The sequence below is a fragment of the Cervus elaphus genome, chromosome 31 (genome assembly GCF_910594005.1).
Source record: "Cervus elaphus chromosome 31, mCerEla1.1, whole genome shotgun sequence".
In the NCBI taxonomy this organism is placed as follows: domain Eukaryota; kingdom Metazoa; phylum Chordata; class Mammalia; order Artiodactyla; family Cervidae; genus Cervus; species Cervus elaphus.
Genome location: NC_057845.1, coordinates 8,453,564 through 8,464,592, shown reverse-complemented (window position 1 = coordinate 8,464,592; position 11,029 = coordinate 8,453,564). Strand labels below are relative to the sequence as shown.

Below are 11,029 nucleotides of genomic sequence, written 5' to 3'. Positions count from 1 at the left end.
CCTGCAATGGAAGGCAGATTCTTTACCACTGAGCCACCAGAGAAGCCCCTTTCAGCTACAGCTACTGTATAAGCCCCTCTCTCCTCCTTCCTCGGTGGAGAAATGGAACCACCCATGTCTACACCTCCAGTCTAGCATTCTGAAAAATGTGCAGGTGGTTTCTTCTTAGCCAAACCCAGGAAAACTTCCTCCTCCTCTCCTTCCTTGCTTCCCCCTTCCTCCCTTTTAGTCTATTAGTTCTCAACTTTTCTGTTAATACATTTTGTGGGTGTATAGTCACCTTTGCTAACATGTTACATTTTTTTAGGGTCTGGGTTGTGTGTGCTACATGCTAAGTTGCCTCAGGCATGTCAGACTCTTTGCGACTCTATGGACTGTAACCCCCCAGGCTCCTCTGTCCATGGGATTCTCCAGGCAAGCATATTGGAATGGGTTGCCCTTTCCTCCTCCAGGGAATCTTCCTGACCCAGGGATCAAAGCCCTGTCTCTTACATCTCCCACATTAGGAGGCAGGTTCTTTACCACTAGTGCCATCAACGTCTGGGTTACTCTGTGTCTTTTAAATTACAGGCTACTTTTTTATATTTGTTTATTTTTAGTTGGAGGATAATTGCTTTACAATATTGTGTTGGTTTCTGCCAGACATCAACATGAATCAGCCATAGGTATACATGTGTCCCCTCCCTCCTGAACCTCCCTCCCACCTCCCACCCCATCCCTCCCCTCTAGGTTGTCACAGAGCATGGATTTGAGCTCCCTATACAGATGACTTCTGAAATTACCAAGGCAAACACAAATGTTTCTACCCAGGAAGACTCCCTTCATCATGGATACTTGCTTGAAAGATTTGATGTGCTTTGTGAGTTTCTGGGAACTTGCAGTATTTTCTTATATCTTTGGGGAGAAAAATAGGATCTGGAAAACATAAAGGAAGAAACAAGGAGGGAAAATATGTATTCAAGTTCTTTCCAAGAAAGTTTAAGAGTGGAGGAGATGAGTCAAGTTTTATATTTGGGCGGTAATTTCATGATCTTGGGTGGATTCATTTACACATTTAACAGGGCTGGTATCCTGAATTGTGTGAGCTAGTCTTTGGAAGGGGAGGTGGAGAAGCAGATAATAAGAGTGAAACAAAATGCTGCACACATTTTTACCACCGTGGACCAAATGAGTTTAAGGTCAAAGTGCCCCAGTGCAGGTAAAGGTCACTGGAGAGGCAGGAGGAAACCAGGGACGGTTTCAAGTACAGAGCCGGCCTTCCATACCCGTGGGTTTTGCATGGACATTTCATTCTGGGGTTGGCTGAGTCTGCGGATGTGAAACTGATGTACATGGAAGGTCGACTGTGTTCACTGTTCTTCACCATTTTACAGAAAGGACTTAGCATCTGCAGATTTTAGTATCTGCTGTAGCTTCTGGAAACAGTCTCCTGAAGATACCAAAGAATTGCTGTCATCAGTGGCATTTGACCAGCGTCTTTAAGTCAAGTTTGGATACAGAGAGACAGAAGTGGTGAGAGAGAGATGGAAAGAGAAAATTTCCACTGAAGTAGGAAGACAGGCTTCCCAGGTGGTGCTAGTGGTGAAGAATCTACCCGCCAATGCAGGAGACAGAAGAGATGCGGGTTTGCCCCTGGATTGGGAAGATCACCTAGAGGAGGGCATGGCAAGCCACTCCAGCATCCTTGCCTGGAGAATCCTAGGGACAGAGGAGCCTGGCGGGCTACAGTCCATGGGGTCACCGAGAGTCTTACATAACTGAGACTGAGCCCACACGCCCAAGTAGGAAGACATGAGCCAGACACAAGCGGCAGATGCTGGCTGGTTCTGGTTCAACGAGATTAACCTGCTGTGTGGCTTCTAAAAGCATTATTTTCTGAAGGAAGTCCGAAGGAAATCATCCAGGAAATCTATGATGAGATCATTAAACATCTCAGTGAAAGATACCCTGGCAATTAATTTCATTTGCAGCATGCATGCTTATGAATCACTATTTGTTGGAATGTTGTGAAAAGGTCAAAACTAATTATATATTTGTTATGATGAGCTTAAAATTCTAGCTGTCATTTGTTATCTTGCTTCCCTTGAGAAAATGTAGACTCAGTCCCATTCCTGCATTGGAGTTCTGAGTGTCAATTTTTAAAGCTTTAATGAAAATGTTTCTTTCATCACTATAATTTGGCTTATTATGCTTAATGCCACTGAATTACTTTTAAATCTTGGCATGGCTTTATTAAAAATGGTCTCGTTTAAATTTGCTGCTCTGGGTACAGAATTCATCATGAAGACAAGAAAAAGGAGCCTGTCTCTTCAGAGATAGTTTGGCAGTAGCTTAATGACAGATATAAAAATACTGAAGACATTATCGACACATTTAAAATTCCCTCTGATGTTGGTTACTTGAAAACCTTTATTTTCTGTGTGTGTGTTTTCTGAGATTGTTACGTTTTTTGGTCTCTTACTGAAGAATTTGCCAGCATATATTCCTTGTGGGTACATTGGAATGCAAATCCCAGAAAACACAATGGCATTCACAATTACAGTCTTTCAAAATCAAGTAGCCTAACAAAATTTCACCTTTGAAATTTGATCTATTCAATTCTCAGAGATAGAAGACAACATATAAAGGGTCACAGAGAGTTGGACATGACTGAGCTACTACTTAGCATGCACTTTCTTAGTCTTCAAGAGTTAAGAAGGGGGTCCTGTGTTGCAATGATGGAGCAGGATTATGCTGAACCACTTGCCACTTCATGGTTAAGTGACTTTGTGCAAGCAATTTAACCTCTCTGAATTTCTGTAAACAATACTTCCTCAGGGTTGCTATGACCATTACATGAGCAGATGTTGTGAAGTACACACCATGCACCTGGATTCAGCACACGCCTGTTAAGTGATAGCTGCTATCGCAGTTATTACCATTTGATAACATGACCTTGGTATTTACTGAGAGCATGGCCCAAGGCAGACCACAGCAACAGGATCTAACTATCTCTACCTATATTTCCATATATCCATATGTGTACAACTTTTCTCATAATGTCCAAACTGAACTGTCAGTCCAACTCCTTCCAGTTCATCCTGGATTACTCTGATGGAGGGTAGGAGGCCCTTGCCTTCATCTGGTGCCTTTGGATAAGGCTACTTTTTAACATCAATAGGGGTTTTAGGTTTATTAGTGAAACTGTATGGTTGTCAAGAAGAGAAAGCTTGAGACCAATTAGCAAAATATCCTATAACTTATTGTCCAAATTGAGATACTCATGTGAAGGGCAGGGGGAACCCAACTTATAGGAGTTCACAATTTCAGGCTTAATGAAGAAACTTCCAGAACAAACTATGATGTCTAGGGATTCTGCTAATGAAGAAAATGAGATAAGAAATGGGTGAAAGGAAGGAAGAAGGATATGAATGCAAATAAACAAACAAACCAAAAAATTTATGTCCATGAATCCATTTGGAGTCTCAGTTAACCTACTAGGTGTATAAAAAGGGAGTAGTAGTCGTCGTTCAGTCGCTCAGTCATGTCTCACTCTTTGCGACCTGATGGATGACAGCACGCCAGGCTTTTCTCTCCAACTCCCAGAGTTTACTCAAACTCATGTCCATTGAGGTGGTGATGCCATCCAACCATCTTATCCTCTGCCACCCCCTTCTGCTCCTGCCTTCAATCTTTCCAAGCATCAGGGTCTTTTCCAATGAGTTAGTTCTTCCCATCAGGTGGCCAAAGTATTGGAGCTTCAGCTTCAGCATCAGTCCTTCCAATGAATATTCAGGACTGATTGCCTTTAGTATGGACTGGTTGGATCTCCTTGCAATCCAAGGGACTCTCAAGAGTCTTCTCCAACATCACAGCTCAAAAGCATCAATTCTTTGGCGTTCAGCTTTCTTTATAGTCCAACTCTCACATCCATATGGGAGAAGGAAATGGCACCCCACTCCAGTACTCTTGCCTGGAAAATCCCATGGATGGAGGAGCCTGGTAGGCTGCAGTCCATGGGGTCGCTAAGACTCGGATATGACTGAGCGACTTCACTTTCACTTTTCATTTTCATGCATTGGATAAAGAAATGGCAACCCACTCCAGTGTTCTTGCCTGGAGAATCCCAGGGATGGAGGAGCCTGGTGGACTGCCATCTATGGGGTCGCACAGAGTCGGACACGACTGAAGTGACTTAGCAGCAGCAGCAGCACATCCATGCTTGACTACTGGAAAAACCATAGCTTTGACTAGACGGACCTTTGTCGGCAAAGTAATGTCTCTGTTTTTTAATATGCTGTCTAGGTTGGTCGTAGCTTTTCTTTCAAGGAGCAAGCATCTTTTAATTTCATGGCTGCTGTCACGATCTGCAGTGATTTTGGAGTAATTTCTCTAATTGGCTATCTTGTGGGCAAAGCTTAAAAGCAAGTCCCTCTGGAGCCCCTGTGACTTCCTGTGAGGACACTCACCTATAAAGTCAGTCTGTTTCTGGATTTATAAATGTCAGCATGTCAAGATGGTTTAATGTTGGTCATTTCGGTCCCAAGGCTTACGGGACTTTAAGTTATTACTTGTAAATATAGTATGTATGTCTCCACTTTGGAGAATTTACCATTCCTATTTTGTCCTGCTTCTTTCCTCTCTATGGTCATTTTTTAAAGAAATGTGACTTGAAAAAAGTTTCCCTTCATATGCAGGACTAGACATGGACAAACCAGAGAAATGGTTATGCCTTTGATCAACTCTTCTGCACCCCAATAGACAACTTCCCTAAGCACTCCATTACTTCATGTGGAATGGCTTACTCGCCTCTCCCTGTGCACTTCTGACAGTCCTGTGACCATACTTGATCAGCGAACATCTGTCCTTTCCTTATTTTCAGCTGGAGGATCCAACTCATAAATGACTTGAGCAAGTAGATTGTAACTTAAGCCAGTCTGTTACTTGATGCACTGGGTCTCTGATGATGGAGAGACTCTGGTGGGTTATACATTTCAGAACTGATAGACTTTGTGTTTCTTTAAAAATCACACTGCAGAGATATTTCTTAGGGATACCTTTCTCAGAAGAGACACTCAACTTTATTTCCTATTAAAACACATCACAGGAGTTTCCTAATTCAGAAATTATTTAGCCTTATGGACAGAGAAGGCTGGCGTGCTGCAGTCCATGGGGTCGCAAAGAGTCGGACACGATTGAGCAACTAAAATGAACTGAACTGAGGTCAAGAGCAGAGCTCAATTAGGGACTGCCCTGGTGGCGCAGTGGGTGGAACTCCACCTGCTAATGAAGGGGACAGGAGATCGATCCCTGGTCCAGGAAGATTCCACGTGCTGTGCTGCACCCAGAGCCACCACAATGAGAGGCCCACACACTGCAACAAAGAGTAGTCTCCACTCACAACTAAGAGGGCCACACAAAAAAGCAATAGAGACCCAGCATAGCCAAAAACAAACAAAAAAAGAGTTGAATTAAAGTAGTAACTGCCGAGAGAGAGGAAACGTGTTGGTCATCTGCATTTTATCTCCATCTAGTTTTCTTGAACCCACTTTCTTCTTATTTCTGTCTCTCTCTCTAGCATCTTTTAAGCTAAGAATAGAAATCTCATGTATCAGCAACCCCATGGGGTCAATCAAGTAGTGGATGGCCTCTCTTCCCTTTTCTCCATGCTAAAGGCAAGAAAGGCCTAGATTTGAAACTTGAAAGGAATATAAATCTTATTTGTTAACATCATCTTTCAATCAACACTGACTTCCCTCTTTCTTCCTGAATATTTCACCTGAGCCATCTTTTCCTATTAACGTCGAGAAATTGCTGAAGGAAAAATGTTGGATCTAGTCTTTAATTAACTTTGCCATTGATTTCTACATAACTGTGTATGAGTCACTGCTTTTTACAGAAAAGGATGAAAATCTCAAAGATTAATAGTTGATCTCAGGGATTTTTTTCTGGACCACCTTCCAGATATTCTGCAATTTCTTTTTTCTCTCCTCTGAACTCATTAGCTTACTTTTTTCTTTGCCCCAACACACACAGACACACATGGAAGCATATGCCTCTGTGTGCACATCAAATGAACTTTCAGAATGAAAATATTGGGGGAAAAGGAAGGTAATTATGTATTATATTTACTAGTTGACCAAAAAAACTCTGTTCTGCATTTCTGCCTAGTTCAATATATTATGTACCTTGAATAAACGTTCAGTGATCAATAAGTGATTTTGAGCCTTAAAATATTTGTAAACCATATTGACACACAACATATTTTACATATTAGAAGTTGCTATATTTCTTTTCCCATAAATTACTGTAACTGTATGTAAAAAGATACAGCACTGTAATATTTCCTGAAATGAGAGAAAAATATTGTTCTGTTACATTAGAATATTAAACTAGAATTCCCTTAGTATAAGATTTAGTCAATTGAATAAACTATGTATTTCCCCTGTAATATTTTCACATCCATTCTAATTCATTGCCAGTCAGTTGGATTCATCAATTGTAATTCTCAAATATAAGAATCTTAATGCATTTTTTATGAACTACATTGTGTTCTATTTGTTGTTAATAAAATTCTTATTGATCCCAAATCTGAGTGTTGATTACAAGCACAGAAAAATATATGTCCAGTATCTGTTATTGCTATTTTAAAAGGTCATTTTGTTTCCTCTTCGTGTCTGGAATTATTTCTGTACTCAAATTCTGCAGGGACTAGGTTAAAAGTTTCTTTTAGTTGTAAAATAATCCTACAGAAACCAATGGGATTTAATTATGTGAAATATTGATCCAGTGCTTGCTTCTTTCCTGTTGCTGTTTCCTAATATCTCGACTCCCCAGCTAAACATTCCTTCCTCCACACCCACTCCTCTGCTCCTAAATCCTGATGTTTTCTTGAACTTCCTTTTCCTTCCCTCAAGACCACTCTCTGAACTCTGGCTGTGTGAAGTGTGCCTCTAAGTTACCTCTGTCATGCAGTGAGCTTTCTGGCCTTCTTCTGTTGCTGTTCAGTCACTAAGTCATGTCTGACTCTTTGTGACTGCATGGACTGCAGCATGCCAGGCATCCCTGTCCTTCACCATCTCCCAGAGTTTGCTCAGATCTCAAATTCGCATCCATTGAGTCAGTGATGCCATTTAACCATCTCAGCCTCTGTCACCCCCTTCTCCCTTGCCCTCAGTCTCTCCCAGCATCAGGGTCTCTTCCAACGAATCATATCAGTTCTTCGAAACAGGTGGCCAAAGTATTGGAGCTTCAGCTTCAGCATCAGTCCTTCCAATGAGTAGTCAGGGTTGATTTCCTATTGGCATTCTTTTAGCCCAAGCTACAGTATCCTTCCTCTGGGCTGCTGATCAAGGGACCCTCTCTCTCTCTTTTCCTCTCTTAGACTTCTTTCCTTCAATTCTTTCTCTAACCTCAACCAGAGTGGCTATCACCTCTGGGACCCATTGCACTCTTTGCATTTTAGCCAATAGACTCCTTTTTTTTTTGGTGTGTGTCATTCTGGCCCTATATTTTCTTATGGCAGTGCCTTAGAATACACTGTTTTTTCAACTGAAACACTTGCCTTCTCTATCTGATGTTTCTCCCTGGAACAGATTAATTTGCCCTCTTTCAGATTTTACCTATACAGTAAATGCCCTACATACGGACCTTCCAGTTGCGAACTTTCAAAGATGCAAATGTGCATTCCATCATCAGGTGTGAGTGACATTGCACACTGCTAAAGACCCTTTAGCTCTACCATCTCCCCCGTCCTCTCCCTCCTCCAGCTGGTAGCTTTTCTTGTCTGCTCACTCGATGCCAGCCCTTGTATGTCAGCTGTTGTACTGTACTACTGTACTTTACAAGGTACTGCCCTGTAAGACTGAAATGTTTTCTTTATTTTTTGTGTTTGCCTTTTTATGTATTATTTGTGTGAAAGGTGTTACAAATCTACTGCAGCACAGTACTTTATAGCTGATTACATTAGTTCTGTTCCCAGGCTTCCTTTGTTGACCATATGAGCAAAACTGGACTAACAAATAGACTCTTGGAAGGGAACACATTCATATGTAGAGGACTTACTGTGCCTTCCTCAAGGAAGACCTCCTTGTCCCATCCCAGGTTAAATACTCCTGTGTGTTCCCGCAGCTTCTGACCTCCACTGAGGAAGTGCAATCCAGCTTTGGGTAACAGAATGCTTTTCTTTTTCATTTTATTATAAACTGTGTGAGGGCAGGGACCATATCTGTTTTCCTCACCATGGTATCCCCAGAACCTAGAAGGGTGCCTTGAATGTGGTGGACCCTTTTATTTTTTAAATTAATTTTTCCTTTTTAGTATCCTTTTATATTATAGTCTCTGATCCAAGTACCATTCAAACTACTTATAAAATTAGACTTTAAAACACAAAGATGAATGGTTTCACTCTACTAGAAAAACAAGGTACTTGGTACAAACTAAAAAGATTTTTTTTTTTTTTTAACACAGCCAGAAATGGCTTTGTCAGGCTGAACAGATAAGAAGATTCATCAAAATAGCAAACTTGACAGCTGATAACACTTGGAAACCAAACACTGTGAATCAGAGCAAGTGATGGAAAACAAACCAACACTCAAACTCATTCTGGAAAAAAACCCTGTTGTTTTATTATTATTTAGAAAGCACACACAGCAGTTTATTGGGATGAAAGAGAAAAGGTAAAATAAGTGAGCGTACAAATTCATTTCAAAAGAATCCGTGCCGCTTCCCAAGTAATCTCAGTCTCTCTGAGCTTTTTAAACTTTTGTATTTCTTGTATCTGTGTCCATAATCCGAGTTATGCATATAGACGTATGGAAAACATTGCACCGTTGTTAGAAATCCTTTCTCCAAAAACCTGCAGTAAGCATGTTTTTCTTCTTGAACGCTTACTCCAGGTATGTTGTCAGCTCACGCCATCGTCTCTTTTCTCTGAGTTCGTCTTTGATGACAAGTAAGGATACTTGTGAAGGATGATTTCCCCTTAGTTCTTGACTTTTTCTTTAACTTTTTCTGATTTTTGAGTGAGATTCCCAGTTCTTCCATGATGGCATTGAAAGAGAGACACTGGAGAACATGAAATAATAGAGCATCAGTTTGATCCACTTGTCTCCAGCCTTCACTGATCTGTTTCCTGTCTAGGCTTTTAGGATTATGAGATATTGGTTGAAGGTAACTTTGCTACAGGGTGAATCCCCAGCCATTTCCCACACCTCCTCCTCCACCCACTGGCCACCCACATTTACTACTGGGGGAAACAGATTTGGCAAGTCAGCTGGGCAAACTTTGGGATTTCATTCACAAATGAAGTAGCAGAAAACTACCCAGGTAGGCTCTCAAAATAGAAAACTTACCTTTGCGGAGACACCAAAATAGAGTTAAATTAAGTCATTTCCCCCAGTGAGATGATCCAAACATTGATAGGATTATCAAGGCATACGGACACTTCAGTAATGCTATAGAAAATGAACAAACCTTCTCTACACCAAGGCTTTGTTTTTTTCTCCCATGAAACCTTACTTTGTTCCTAAAATAAAATCTAATTCTTGATGACTTTCCTTTCTGATAAAAAAAAAAAAGAAAAAAAAAACAATTTAAAATTGTATATTTTCTCCAAAAAAAAAATAATAAAAGTAAATAAATGAATAAATTAAACAGAGATCTGGCAGCAGCAATGATGCAGCTGTGGTTGAAATGAAACTAATATGGTATTGAACTGCACAGCAAAGACGATGGCATAATATGAAAAGAAAATGGAATTATGATTATAAAAATTTATGCATATGCAGATGGCATATATGTGCATAGATGTGTCTATTATAATTATGCTATATCTGTTCACATGCACAATATATAAATAGCATAATAAGACATAATTTGCCATCATTTTTTTCCAGCCAAGAGAAGATCTTTGAGTGACAAATTTCTGCTCGTATAGGGATTTCTACAAAGTAGTGTTGTTTTTGAAGAGACTGCTCCTAAAACGCTCTCTAAAAACCCAGAGCCTTTGGTAAAGTTTATGGCAGTGCAAGCACTATTCCTTGACCAGTAACTCACAAAATGCTCAGAGTTGAAAGCCACCAGCTGATTTCTAGAGGATGTGCGTGTTCCTGACAGGAAGGAAGTGGTGGCCCTTGTGTGCAAATTACAGAATGTCTTGTGTACCAAAGGGCAACATGCTTTTCTGAAAATTGACACCCTACTTTGTTCCATAAAAAAGGTGATGCATTTGAAGCAAGTAGTATTTTTAATTCTTCTACTTGATTTGAGAATCAGACAACAAATTTAGACCCTAGGTGTAAATTATTGGCTTACCAGGCTCACACCTCTAAAAAACTAGCTGTTTGCATATTCGTTCTTGTTTCTTTTACACCTAAGTGTTTATAGGATTTGAATTTCATTTCTACTTTTCTATGGTACTAAAAAAAAAAAATGAAAATTCAGGTCACGCATGTTAATTTTCTTTCAAATGGTAAGTTGTGGCTTCAGTGAATTGAGAAGGTGTCACACCACACAAAGAAAAATTCAGAAATGTTTCCCAAGAATTATACTTCAAAAAATGTAACGGCAAGGGTGTCACAAATGAGATATAATTTTTGTGCCATTATGTGATGTTATGTATTGCTACTAAGATAGAATGAATATTTTATAGTTTTGCTGTGTTAGATAGTGCTGTATTTGGTTTTGCAAGCTTTGTTCAGAATTTTATTTGAAAGGAAGAAAGTGTTTCTGCTCAGGACTTTTCTGGTTTCAGAAAGTTCAGTAAGATGGAGGGGGAGAGAGAGAGAAGGAAGGAGTGCCAAGGAGTTTACACATGCTCTGACACATAAACTGCACAACAGCTTTAGAAAGGAGTTACTATGCCCATTGTATAGCCGGGGAAGCTTACTATTAGAGGTATTAGATAACTTGCCCAAGAAATATGATTCATAAGTTAAAGAGCTTGTATTTGAACTCAGCTCGTTTGACTTCCCCAAATTAACATCTTTCACTGGAAATCTCCCACACCATGATGCTTAATCCTTTTAATTAAGTCATTATAAAGAGCATT

General features: G+C 40.1%; 1 protein-coding gene across 5 annotated transcripts in view; it reads right to left on the bottom strand.

Annotated features, from left to right (window-relative positions):
• Positions 1–8,584: 8,584 nt before the first annotated feature.
• GRIK1 (glutamate ionotropic receptor kainate type subunit 1) overlaps positions 8,585–11,029 on the bottom strand; it is a 438,838-nt gene continuing 436,393 nt past the window's right edge. For 3 of the 5 annotated variants that reach the window (XM_043893051.1, XM_043893052.1, XM_043893056.1), the window contains 2 exons: positions 9,454–9,540; positions 8,585–9,045 (listed from right to left, as the gene is read on the bottom strand). In XM_043893051.1, the coding sequence (XP_043748986.1) occupies positions 8,890–9,045; positions 9,454–9,540 (243 nt within the window). In that variant the 3' untranslated portion in view covers positions 8,585–8,889. The remainder of the gene's footprint in view (positions 9,046–9,453; positions 9,541–11,029) is intronic. The other 2 variants (XM_043893053.1, XM_043893054.1) reach the window with 1 other exon arrangement.